Below are 14,319 nucleotides of genomic sequence, written 5' to 3'. Positions count from 1 at the left end.
TGATTGTGCAACGGGAGGAGAAGAAAGTGAAATGAAAATACCGTGATCTTGATCGGGTGCCTCCAGGCTGTAGCCATACCCCAGCAGCGTGCGCACGGCCTCACGGAGGCTGTCTTTGTTGGATTTCTTAGTTCGGTCATCTAGAAGGGCATAGGGAACAAGGCGAGGATTTCTTCTGTTCTTTACATCCTACAGGAAGGAAAAAAGGTGTGTGATCATCAAAGGATGACCAACAGCGTTTGGAAATGAGACAGCCATCAAATACATCAAAATACAAATTGTCTGAAGGTGGATGCTACGCCTTCTACCTTCCCTTCGTCTTCCCAGGCTGCAGGACTTAGAGAAATACTAATAGTATGAAAGATTTAATCAAGTGAGTAACTGCATCAGTTTAAAGCAGGCCCTCTCCATGAGAAGAAAACGTAAAAATATCAGCAACAACAAAAGCCAACTTTAAGGATCTCAATAATCATCTTCCATCTGCCTTGGTCACAAGGCAATGGGCTAATTTAAGAGAACCTACCATTTCCTTGCCAAGCTGACTGGCAGGCCTTTGTTACAAGAAGAGCCTAATTATTACCTGACGTCTCTGATTCTGAGCCAATGGACAACACCAGGCTGCTGTCCCTTCTTCAGAGAAAACTCAGTGTGTGGAAGGCCATGCCATGACTTCAACTAGCTTGAAAAATATGCATTAAGTTGATGCCATCAACTGGTGAAACCAGGTCATACCAGGAATACTTAAATAGCTACAAAGCTCACAACTTGGCTTTTATAAAAGAGGCTCCAACTCTAAAATGTGATTAAAATGGTGTTGACCAAGCTAGAAGAGAGGCTATCTTGCGATCTTGGCAAAAGGATACCTAACTTAAGAGTAAGTACAAAACTTAGTCTCATGGGGAGTGGAGATGCCCCGAGGCTGAACGTCTTTAGGGTTCTAATGCTTAAGAAATTACTTCTTTACATTCACTCACTGTTGCAGGTTGTGTAAAACGTTCTGTATTTCAGGAGGCATACTCAATTCTCAATTTACCTTAGCATGAGAGGCTGTGGATACTCCCAAACCTTCTCAAAAAACAAAAACCAAAAAACAAAAATAGCTTTGTGGTGGACAGGGTTTGTTCTGTCTGGCGAGAGACAAGGAAAACTGTCTCCTCCTTTCTTCTTCCCCTTCTCTAGCAAATCTATTCTAAATACCTCATCCTGACTCCCTGACCACTTGCTGACACCTGGAGTCCAATCATCTGGGTTGCATGTCGGGGACCCCACTCCAAAGCCACCCCCAGATAAACAAGCAGCGTAAACAGGGTGCCTGCACTGCCAATGCAGCTTCACAATACATCACCCAGCACCCCTCCCTTTCCACACGGTTGCTGCCCCCCAACTTCTCCTACAGAGAAATTAGAAACTTCTGATGAATCACACTCTCTGGAAATGGTGTCCTGGGAATCTGACTGTTAAAAGAAGCTGCCCTGTGTTTCCCTGCACACCAGGGCTTGAAATCTAGCACAAGTGTGCTAGAGAGACAGAGAAGAGGGACCTCAAGACAAACTCCTGCTCTCAAGGAGTTGATGATCTAGTTCTGAACCAGATTACGTTAAGAAGAGGGTGGTGAAAAATGAAAGACAACACTCATTGAGATAACCCAGCAAAGTGTGCTCTGCCAACGGGGAATGGGGTGGAGGGATGCGGTGGGAGCTGGGAGAGGGGATGGGGAAGTGGTTCCAGGGAGAGCTCTGGCCAGCTCAGACAGAGCCCTGTGGTTTTATGAAGAGGACCCACGCGCACAAGGAAGAGGTGGACACAAGGGGGATCCTGGTTTGCCCCACAGAGTCATGTGGTCTGCAAGGCAAGTGAGCACTCCTTTGGCAGACGGCCAGTGTAGACCCTTTATACGGTTCAGGTTCATAAACACACACACACACACACACACACACAAAGCGTAGGCGGACTGACTATTGACAATCTCATCAGTTACAACCAGTTCAATTCCATATAAAAATAGCTTATCATTTTATGAAGTAAATCAAGGCTGAGTTTTCTTTAGCCTTCCAAATGACAAAAGTCACCAGCTAAGAATTTTGGAAATATATTTTTCAGACCAGCATGTAGCCTTTATCCTGAACCATAGCCTAAGCTTATCAGTAACAATCCAGTTTGTTCCTGAAAATCTTGAAGTGACAAGGCACTGCCCATGAGCTGCCAAGAAGCGCTGTGAAAAGGAGGAGAAGAATTTGGGTTCTGGAGTCAGAAGGCCTGATGCCAACCTGGTTCTGTCACCTGGCAGCACTGGACAAATTGCCCTCTAGCTCCCTGTACGTCATATGTGAACTGGGAATAAAAACCGTTCATCCTTCATGGAACTGTTGTAAGAGTTAAAGAAGAAAATAGATGTAAAACTCTACGCATAGTGACTGGCATCTAATAATAGCAAAGTGTTCTACAGTATTTGTTCGGTGCTGTAAGCCTTTCTTGTATATAAGTTATATAATGAAATTCAATAATTCAGTGAGGAGGAAAACAGTGGCACAGAGAGAATTTAAGTAGCCTTCCCAAGGTCACACAGTCACTAAGAGGCAAGGCTAAAATTTGCTCTGCTTTGCTGCCTCATTACAGACCCAGCGACTGTTAGTTACTCCTGTGAGTATAACTAACAACCATTAATCGAGATGCCTGATTCTGAAATCCAGAGAACTCAGAAAACTCTGTTTCTCAGTAAGTTTCATAAAAACTCGGTGGCAAAAATGATCTGAACTGATGCAAGACTGTTGATATATATTTTTTTCTTTTCAGGGAGAAGCCTTTTGTTTATTTTATTTTTTAAGTTTTATTTTACCTTTTGGCTGCGTGGCATGTGGGATCTTAGTTCCCCGACCAGGGATCGAACCCACGCCCCCTGCACTGGAAGTGCGGAGTCTTCACCACTGGACCACCAGGGACGGACGCCCCATAATCTTTACTTCTCCCTCTTGGTATCAACTGCTGGACAAAGAAAAATGTATACATAGACCGCTGCCTGCGGAGGGCGCTGTGGACCATGGCCAATGTATCGCCATCCTGAAAACCAAGAAATACCTGGATTCTGAAATTCATCTGGCTCCAGGGGGGTTAAATAAGGAACTGTGGACCTTTTTTATTATTAGTTTATCTCGATCTTCTCATATTTCAAAAGCTTCTCCTAAAATACAATCTCAGAGAGAGAAATGCCACAAAACCACGTTATAAATCACTGGTCTGGTAATAGTCACTGTGGTTCTCACGACAACCAGACTTGGGGTGGTCTGACTTGAGTCCAGCCCTAAACAGGTGCTCCTGTGCACGTGTACATTGAAGATGTCTATATGACATGAGTTTCACAGTAGTCTTTGCTTAATCTCTCCTGTAACCAGCTGTACTAAGTCCCGCTGAAGTCAGTCTCGGAGGACACACTGTGGAGCTAAGTTCCCACCTACCTGCTGGATGCCGTAGGTCCAGCCCTGCCGGATTCGATCCCGGGCCCACACGTTATGAGCGTTTTCTGCCAGCTTGTCCACCATCGCTTCCTGCGAGGGGGTGAGTTTGATAAAGCTCAGATCCATTGGGGCAGGCTTGTATCCACTTGTCAGCTGGTAACTACAAAGCAAAGCCAAAGAAATGTCCAACGCGCCTGTCCAAAAAAGTCAAGGCTGAAACATCCCTACAACAGTCTTTTAGTTCCAACTGTTCCTAATTCTTATTGTTCCCTAAACCACAGTGGTGACCAGTGGTGATGTACCCATCAGCAAGTCGGGGCCCCTTTCACTTAAACTGAAAACTCATCAGGTGGAAAAGCCGCACAATCTTTATGTTTTCATTTTTACTCCAATAAAATAGAAATGAGGCAACATCTATCTCTCAAAGTTGAGAAGGGTTTCTCTTTTGTGTTCTGAACGGTTGATGCTTTCGTACAGCATAAATCAAAGTATCAGTAATTAAAACATTTGATGAATTTCTCTTCCGGTTAAGTCCTCATTTTTCTTCAACATTTACATGTTATATTAATGTAATATTTATTTCAGGAATCCGTGTATCCTTTCAGATATTAGCTATTCATTATTCTACAGGGGCATTTTATTTTTTTTATTTTTTTATTTTTTTGGCACACGGGCTTAGTTGCTCCGCGGCATGTGGGATCTTCCTGGAGCTGGGATCGAACCTGTGACCTCTACATTGGCAGGCAGATTCTTAACCACTGCGCCACCTAGGAAGCCCAACAGGGGCATTTTAATGCATTTATACAGTATCTCCCTATTGCCATTCCTAGTTACATAACTTAGGAAGCCTCAAGAGAAGATAGAGACCAGGAAATACCAGGCACATAATCATCTAAAATATGATTAAGGTCTGGATTTTACGGAAGTCGTACAAGAGACTATTTCTACACTCTGAGCTGGAGAGGAAAGGTATTAAAACAAGTATAAGTTTTAACCTTTTGGGAGAAATATAAAATTGAAAATATGAAATTTTCAACAGACATATATTAGGGCAGTAGGAGTGCTCTGCTACACACACACACCCCCACACAGAGCTGTCTCATCTATTTAACTGGAGAGAATAGCACAAAGCCTGTTGTGCAGCTGCTTCTCTTTCATTCTCTGTCACTGCCGTGGCCCTACAATCAACCGTGCCTTGAGGTCAGGATCCAATTCTGATCCATTTTTCTAATTGTCATTATACTTAAAAGAGTGCCTGGCAGAGAGCAGCCTTTCAATCTATAGGTTCTGAAAGAATTAACTTTATTTACAGAATGAATATAAAGAGATATGCATCTTCATCTCAAAGATCCTCCTTTGGTGCAAAGTACAGAAAATTCACCATATAATTATGGTAAGGTAAAAAAACGTTATCCGAACATGAGTAAACGGTCTTAAAGATAAAACTATAAGTAATCTTTCTTCTTCTAATTATTCTGGGCTACAGCTAGCCTGATTACAGGGTAAGCTCCTTAAAAGCAGGGAGTTGAACTGCTTTGCTCCTAGCTGTCCACAGGTCCTAGAATAGTGCTTGATACGTGGAAGTTATTCAATAAAAAAGTATTGAATGAATACACATATGACAGCAATAAATAAAGCTGAATGAAGGTTGAATAAAAGTTTTTACCTTAAATACTCTGACTTCATTATAAGGCATCTTGTATTTTATAAATGATTTATCTATAGGCAAAAGTTTTTAGAAAATATTTTGTTTGGTTTAAGTAGATCAGATTGGTCTAGCAATTGCAAAAATTATGGCTAATTACCACCTTATGTCACTTCATTTACATCCACAAGCTAAATTTAATGACATGAAATTTTGTTCTGTTTTAAATCAGGACTCTGCATGTTTGGGTAATTAACAATATTTTTTTCTTTGTTTTCCTATAAAGAAGCCACATGGGATTTTTTAATCACTCACACAAATCACTGTATTTTATAGAATTTGGATAATTAAATGGACAAATCTGTCAACTATAAGAACAGCCTATATACAGGTTCTCACTCAGAAAATAATTTCTTCAAGAAAGAGTTCTCAATGCATTTCAAATGCACCAAGAGGTGATCGAGCCAACATCGTCCAATTTCCAAGTTTAACATTATTTGCTGGAAGCAGGGTTGGGGGTAATGATAAAGAATTGGTCGTTTGCAGACAGGTGGCCAGTAGGCACATGAAAAGATGCTCCACATCACTAATTATTAGAGAAATGCAAATCAAAACTACAATGAGGTACCACCTCACACCAGTCAGAATGGCCATCATCAAAAAGTCTACAAATAACAAATGCTGGAGAAGGTGTGGAGAAAAGGAAACCCTCCTACACTGTTGGTGGGAATGTAAATTGGTGCAGCCACTATGGAAAGCAGTATGGAGGTTCCTCAGAAAACTAAAAATTGAATTACCATATGATCCAGCAATTCCACTCCTGAGAATATACCTGGACAAAACTATAATTCAAAAAGATACATGCACCCTTATGTTAATAGCAGCACTGTTCACAATAGCCAAAACATGGAAAAAACCTAAATGCCCATCAACAGATGAATGGATAAAAAAGATGTGGTACATATATACAATGGAATACTACTCAGCCATAAAAAAGAATGAAATAATGCCATTTGCAGCAACTTGAATGCAACTAGAGATTGTCATACTAAGTGAAGTGAGTCAGAAAGAGAAGGACAAACACCATATGATATCACTTGTACATAGAATCTAAAATATGGTACAAATGAACCTATCTACAGACAGAAACAGACTCATGGACATAGAGAACATACCTGTGGCTGCCAAAGGGGAGGAGGGGGAGAGGGATGGAGTGGGAGTTTGGGGTTAGTAGATGCCAACAATTACATACAGAAGAGATAAACAAGGTCCTACTATATAGCACAGTATCAATATCCTGTGATTATAAAACCATAATGGAAAAGAATATAAAACCATAATGGAAAAGAATATTAAAAAAGAACATGTATATGTGTAGAACTGAGTCACTCTGTTGTACAGCAAAGACTGGCACAACATTGTAAATCAACTATACTTCAATTGAAAGAAAGAAAAAAAACAAACAAACTTGGTCTTTTGTACTCTCTCATCTTCCCACCTCTATTTCTTACCCTCTTTCTGACTTTCCCCACAATCACCCAGCACACAGTAGCAGAACAGTACACAACTCTCTTTCTTCTCTCATTTTCCAGGGGTCCTGATCCCTCCTAGCTGTCACAGAGGATACACACACAGTCAAGTTCTGAAGCTAACCTATGAATAATTGACTAGAGCCTGTGCTACCCTAGTGAGGGACATATGTCTTCTAAAAGAGGAGAGAGCCTTCCGCTGCCACCAATTCTCATGGTAGCCCCACCAGCCATGTCTTATATGGAATGGGGAGGAATTTTCGAAGGGTATTTTCTATAAAAAAAATAGATAAGTTCTACTAATCTATAGTAGAACTACACACTCTACTATATGTCTACAATATATACATATATGATAATACCAGCATAAGCATTTCTCTTTATTTTCTGAATTTCCCTCTTCCTATATAGAATGTCTATGAGAGTTGCTTTAATTTGTGATCATGAGGAAAACCTACAGACGTGCACTTACATCTGCTGATCTGAAAGAACACAATTAGTTCACACTCATTTTCAGATGTAAACTATGATTCATTTCACTTGCTCTCCTTCATAGCCCTGTGCAAGAAAGAATTTAAAGTGTAAAGTGGTTCTTTTAAATGGCAAATGATCCCATCCAAATTAAAGTTACTAATTCCCATTTCACCTGAACCTTATTTCCACACTTGTGCTTCACCTTCTACAGTAAAAATAAATACAAATATCTTTGAGATGAATAGACTTCAACCTCGGGAGGCTGATAAGAATGGTGACATCATGAATGCTTTAACCAGTGGCATCAACAATGATGTACAAAACCATTTTTCTGTATGTAGGACATGACAAAGTAAGAATCAAATCATTATACCAAAATAAGATTTTTTTTAAGGTGCATAAATGTACTTTAGCAAATCATGTCCACTTCATCTGATTAATACAATTTGATTAGGTACATAAAGATTCACAAACTACTAATATAAACTATTTTCTTTTGTGATTGAAAAAGAGCAGAGAAGAAAGCTTTTGAATAAAATGTGATTGATATGAATCTTGTAAGCTAAATGGTTCCAAGTAAAGTTTCAGATTGATTTCCAGAGATTTAAGAGAAATAAAGAAAAGACTGTTACCACAATTCTTGGGAAATAGAATTTTGTAGCCTAAATAATAGGGAAAAGTCATGTCATTAATAATTATATTCATACAAAAAAATCTAGAACTCATATTAAAGACATCTATGTATTACACTCTACCTTCTAAAGCTTCCTGGGAAAATTCTGCCAGAATCAGTCAATCGATCTCTTTCTTCTGCCATTTACTTGTCTAGTAGGTGTAGTTTTCCACTTCCCTTACTTTAATACCCTAAGACGAGGTGCCATCCGTCGTTTTGCAAACTTAGGTTAGGAGGAACATGCACGGTATTAAACAAATACACTCGATAAGTTCACTTCCAAAGTATCAAAGTTGTTTTGTAGTTATTAGCTCTTAGTTTTATTTTGATGCGGTATATAATGCAATAGTTTTTAGAGTGAGGTTAATGAATTTCACAAATCTCTGGGTGTCAGTTTCCTTACAGTAAAATTTCTTTTTAAATACTTCTTTGCCTGGAAAAACAAAACAAAACCCTGGCAAACTGCCAGTTTCATTTGCATCAAATTCCCAAAGATGTAAACAAAACATTGATAACACTTGGCCCCACGGATGAACTGTCTTGTGGAGCAGCAATTCAGTTTTGTGCTTATTCCCAACTGACCCACATTTTTTCCTAAGCAGGAATTCTAAATGAGCCTTTTAAAAAAAAGTGTTCAGTACAATATCACTAAAGGGCCACTTAAAGTGGTGCAACAAAAACGTGGCAGAATACCAAAAACACTAAAGAACAAGCCTTTTCTTTTTTTCCAGCCTCTCCTACCTTTCAAGCTTACTTGCTTAGTATGAATCAGGTTAAATGAAGCTTGGAAGTCATTACGCTGTGAAAGATGCCTGGTAAACATGGAAAGATGATGCCCAAGCTCAGTGGCTGTTAGCTGTAAATTTCAAAACCAAATCAACCCTTTGAGTACCTTGGAACAAATGGGAAAATCTCAGATGACTGCACACCAGAGATATTAAGAACAAGTTTTGCTGGAAGCACACCTACTAAAAATGAATACTGGGCTGACATTCTCACAGAACAGAGATAGAGAATATTCATAACCCTCCCCCCGAGAACAAACACAGAAGAATAATTTCAGTGTAGAAATTAGAAGGGGAAAGGCCAGGGATGTATTTCTTCTACTACTTCACTTCATTTTGTTTTTAAGTAAACATGTAATATGATGATATGCCCTGTGCCTCCCCCACCTCTAACTCCTTTTTGACCCCAAGGCCTTCCTGTACCCCACAGCCTATCTGAAACAAAACCAAGAGAGGATCACTTCAAGAGAGATTAAAAAAAAAAAAAGCCATTCTTAGCTTTTGGATTTTTAAAATAGGCTTTGAAAATTCACTGCAGAGACAACAGTCTTTAGAGAAAGGCCTTCTGATATTAAAAGCTCTACTTTTGAATACTAAAAGCACAAGGCTCTGATGTGTTGGAACATAAAGGAAGACCAGATAAAGAGTCCAGTCTCTCCAGCCCCAGACAGGCTGAAGGTTCCAGAGCCTAGAGGAGAGAAGAGTAAAAGGGAAGCCAAGGCTCTCCACCCCCCTGCCCAGATGGAAACCAGATACATCCAGAGCTGAGGGGAGCTTCTGTCTTGTTTACCAGATTGGACCCAGGAGAATGGCCAGACTCCAGAATCTCCCACACCCAAATCCTTGTGCAGCACAGATTCGGAACAGATTTGGCAACAAGCCAAGTCTAGGCTGCCAGGCAACCATCCCTCCTCCCTCCACCAAGAGACTACAGTACCCAAGTTGCCAGAGAGAGCATTCCTAGGCTTCCAGCCTCCTAAAGAGGCATGAGTGAAGCTGAAAGCAGGACAAGGACCTGGAGGACTCAAAAGAGATGAGGAGGAGAGACCCCGTGTGTGGTCCAAAGATCAGTCAGGAAAACATGCATCCCACAACGAGGCAGGAGATAGATGGGCCCCAGGATGAGCAGCTGGAGTTTGTCCCCTCTGGACAGATACCCCAAGATGAAGACAATAGCAGGAGGGAGGAGAAGCTGAGCCCTGTCCGGATAAGAGACAAAGAGACCACATATTTGTCATTCTCAAGGTCAAGGAGACCTTCCCGACTACACATGAGTGGAAAGCCTTCTTGGAGGTCAAAAAGTGAGGGGGTGACACCCCATAGTAGGTGATGTCAACCTACCCATAGGCCTCTTTGCTAGAATCCATCTCGACTAAGAGATGCACAAGGGGAGGACCCTGAGATAAACCAAGTACGGACTCAGAGCCAGGCAAAGCAAGATGTTTGGCCAGTGGAAACCCAAAAGACAAACCCCATAAAAGTGATTCAAACTACCACGAGGGCACGGCTCTCTCTCTGAGCCCACCCGTGTCACGTACTCTTTTTCCTCCTAATAAACACTTTACTTGTTTCACTACTTTCCGTCTCTTTGTGGAACTTCATTTCAACAAAGCTGAAGGGCCAGGGGCCTTGTCCCCTGCCACTGGTCTAATGGCTAGGATTCAGTGTTCACTGCTACGGCCTGACTTCAACCTCTGGCCGGGAACCAAACCCCTGCTTCAAGCTGCCACAGACTGAGTCCATCCAAGATCAGTAAGATGCCTGCAGACGTGAATGGAGACAACTAACAAAGACTCTCCTTTGACCAAACTTGAGTCAGGCTCCTCTTGAGTCCTCTTTCTGACCTGGTCTCTGAACTTGGGCTCTGTCCTTATTTTGTTTAGTCCAGTTTTAGCAAGAATCCAGATAGGTCAATTTAGTGGAAATCCCCCACCTTTGATATCCTATCACTCTGGTCTGCCTTCAGCAAGAATCCTATCTGGATAGTTTTACCAGAATCCCCCTTTTCCTTGATGTTTCCTCTTAGTAATCTTCCATCCACTGACCCCCACTCTGGTCCTTAGCTACAAATCCCCACTTGTTCTTGTTGTATATGAATACTGAGGTCTCTCTTCCCCTATTGCAATAGTTCTGGAATAAAATTTGCCTTTATGGCTTTAACTTCTGTCTGGCTCTGGTTTTCTTCTTTATAGAAATTCAGTTTAGATGAGGGATCAGGCAGTAAAAATAAACATAAAATAATAGTATGTCAGAGGATGTAAATGCTGTTGAGGAAAAATCACATAGAAAAGGGAGCATGAGAGGAAATACAGTTTAAAATAGGGTGCCGTTTTAGAGAGGAAGAGAAAGACTGCTTTGAGAAGAAGACCTTTGAATAAAAACTTAAAGGTGAGAAGGAACATGGAAAACAGTGATTTTGTTTGCACTGAACAGATGAGGATTAGGTTTCCACTATCAAGCTGCATTCTGGCTGCAAGGCCCACTGGGTTTAAATACGAAATGAAGTCCAACGAGAGCAAATGAAGACCATTACGTATAAGCACATTTCAAAATTTGTGATCTGTGAAATTTACTCACTATCCACCAAAAGAGCATATGAATGGCTTCTTCACAATCACAGTGCCTCATCCTTATTGAAAAAGACCAGCTGCATTTGTAAAACTATTTTTCATTTAGGTAAATATTTACATACACTGCATTTTGCGCATGTGCTCATGTCTATACACACAGTATAAATACAGGTCTGCACATTCAGTATCTAAGCATTCATTCCCGAAAGCCATTTTAAATTTATACATACCTATAAGCATTGAGGATATCATTCTTTACCTTTTATCTGCCCCAATACACCTGAGAGATACCACTAATCCCTCCACTTTCCATCACCGCAGTGGCTTCACAGCATCAGGCGCAGGAGGGAGGCAGTTTAGCCTAGTCTTGAATACCTCTCAAACGCTTCTAATAGGCTTTTTCATACCTCAGTACAACGTCTTACTTCCCAGTGATATATACAAGCAACCAGCTTCTGACCTACTATGTTGTGGGTTGATTTAACAGCAGACAAGTGCTAACAAAAAGTCTGAATAAGAGGCATTGGCATTCAGACAAGAATTTTATTTTCATTTAACTCTTTAGATTTTTAAATATCCCAATTACTCAGAGATATGAGATACACAAGATCTGGGAATGGATTCCTTTTCAGGTGCATTTTTCTTTGCTCCTGTAGCAATTGGACTCTGCTTATCACACTCGGTAGTGGGTCAAGAGCTTAATTTTACAACAAATGTGGGAAAGTTTATGAATTTAAGAATAGGCAATAATGCACTGCACCATGCAGGTGCCTGCTGGTTTGTTTAGAGAGGAGGGTGAGGAGGAAGAGGGAGAATCAGAGAACAGAACTATGATGAATCACATGTTCTATAAAAGTCCTTAAGGATTTTAAGTGAAATGATCTGTATTATCAGAAAAAAAGACTAACACTCAGATTGCCTATTTTCAAATAGGGAATGTAGCACACCATACCAATTACAGTTTGAATCTATGTGTATGTTTAAATCTGAAATGGGTCTCTTGTAGGCAGCATAGAGTTGGGTTTTGTTTTTATCTGTCTAACCACTCTATACCTTTGGAATGGCGAATTCAATCCATTTACATTTAGAGTAATTATTGATATACAGGGGCATAGTAACGCCATCTTATTAATTGTTCTGTTCTTGCTTTGCATATCCTTTTTATCTATCTATCATCCAGCTATCTATCAATCTATCATCTATCTATCAACTATCTATCTATCATCTATCTGCACCAGGTCTTAGTTGCAGCGTGCAGGATCTTTGTTGCTGTGTGCAGAATCTTCATTGCAGCTTGTGGCATCTTTCAGCTGCGGCGCAAACTCTTGGTTGCGGCACGTGGGATCTAGTTCCCTGACCAGGGATCAAACCTGTGCCCCCTGCACTGGGAGCACGGAGTCCTAGCCACCAGACCACCAGGGAAGTCCCTCCTTCGTTTCTTTTTTCCTTCTATGCCTACTTCTGTAAATTGATTACTTTCCATGATGGTATGCTCTGTTTTCCCTTTCTTTGTCTTTGTGAATCCATTCTAGGTTTTCGTCTTGTGGTTTCGTCTTGTAAACTGCATAGAACATCGTATAGAGAAAACAGCCCATTTTGGGCTAACAGCAACTTATCTTTGAAAGCCTATAAAGGCTCCATCTTTTACTCCTCCCTTTTATATTATTGATATTATAATTTACCTCTTTTGATGTCATGTATCCATTAACAATTTATAGTAGCTATAGCTCTTTTTACTATTCTTTTCCTTTAACTTCTATACTATCGCTGTGGTTAACCCACCACCCTAACATGCAGTTACGGTTCTCTGGGGTGGACTGTCTTTGTTTCTCCATCACCAGTGTGTTGTGAGCTTTCATAGGTTGTCCTGTTACTGACCAGTGCCTTTTCATTTCAGCTTGAAGAACTCCTTTCAGCATTTCTTGCAAGGCAGGTCTATTGGTAGTGAACTCCCTCAGCTTTTGTCTAGGAAAGCCTTTATTTCTCTGGGATATCTGAAAGGTAACTTTGTTGCATAAAGTATTCTTGGCTGGCAATTTTAATCTTTCAACACTTTGAATATGTCATTCCACCCTCTCCTGGCCTGTAGTTTCTGCTGAGAAATCAGCTAATAGCCTAATGGGATTTCTTCGTAGGTTACTTTATTTTCTTCCCCCTGGTTTCCTTTAAAATAATTTCTTTATCATTGATTTTTGACAGTTTCATTATAATGTGTCTTAGAGAAAGTCTTTTTACATGGAGATAATAGGGTGTTCTTTCAGCTTTATGGACTTGTATGTCTAAGTCTTTCCCCCGGCGTGGGAAGTCCTCAACTATTATTTCTTTAAATAAACTCACTGTCTCCTTCCCCCCTTCCTCTTCTTCTGGAGCCCAATTATGCAGATTTTTTTTTCTGATAGAATCAGATAGCACTTATAGGCTTTCTTCGCCCTTTTAAATCTTAGTTGCCCCTCATCTTCTAGTTGTATATAATGCTATCCTCCAAGTCATTTACTCTTTCTTCTATATGGTCTGCTCTGCTACAGATGCTCTCTATTACATTTTTCATCATTTGTTGAATACTTTAGTTCCAGTATTTCTGTTTGGTTCTTTTTTTTTGAGGGGGGGGTGCTGCATTGGGTCTTTGTTGTGGCATGTGGTATCTTTTGTTGCAACATGCGAGACCGCTGCAGCTAGTGGGCTTCTCTCTAGCTGTGGCATGCAGGTTTGCTCTCCTCTAGTTGTGGTGTGCGGGCTCCAAAGCACATGGGCTCTGTCATTTCCAGCACACGGGCTCTCTAGTTGAGGCATGCAGGCTCAGTAGTTGTGGCACAGGGGCTTATTTGCCCCACGGCATATGGGATCCTAGTTCCCTGACCAGGGATCAAATCTGCGTCCCCTGCATTATAGGATGGATTCTTTACCATGGGACCACCAAGGAGGTCCCTCTGTTTGGTTCTTTTATACAAGTCTTATACACACAAACAAGTTCCATTCTGAGAGCACATTCATAAGTCCAATTTGTTTATAAATCCAACAAGGTAAGCCTACGTACCCAACTAACACAATTGGCTATATAGGACTGTACTGTAATAGGTTTATAATACTTTTCACACAAATAATACATAAAAAACAAACACAAAAAATAGAGAAAACATTTTTAATCCTACTTTGAAATGTACAGGAGTACAGTCCAACAGCTGGCATACAGG

General features: G+C 40.6%; 1 protein-coding gene across 1 annotated transcript in view; it reads right to left on the bottom strand.

Annotated features, from left to right (window-relative positions):
• Positions 1-14,319, bottom strand: part of RYR2 (ryanodine receptor 2) — a 549,009-nt gene that overhangs the window by 270,005 nt on the left and 264,685 nt on the right. The window contains exons 28-29 of the mRNA XM_057736978.1: positions 3,453-3,612; positions 42-189 (exon numbers count right to left, since the gene is read on the bottom strand). Coding sequence (XP_057592961.1) covers positions 42-189; positions 3,453-3,612 — 308 coding nt within the window. The remainder of the gene's footprint in view (positions 1-41; positions 190-3,452; positions 3,613-14,319) is intronic.

The sequence above is a fragment of the Hippopotamus amphibius genome, chromosome 5, assembly GCF_030028045.1.
Source record: "Hippopotamus amphibius kiboko isolate mHipAmp2 chromosome 5, mHipAmp2.hap2, whole genome shotgun sequence".
NCBI lineage: Eukaryota > Metazoa > Chordata > Mammalia > Artiodactyla > Hippopotamidae > Hippopotamus > Hippopotamus amphibius.
This window is presented reverse-complemented; position numbering and strand designations above follow the sequence as displayed.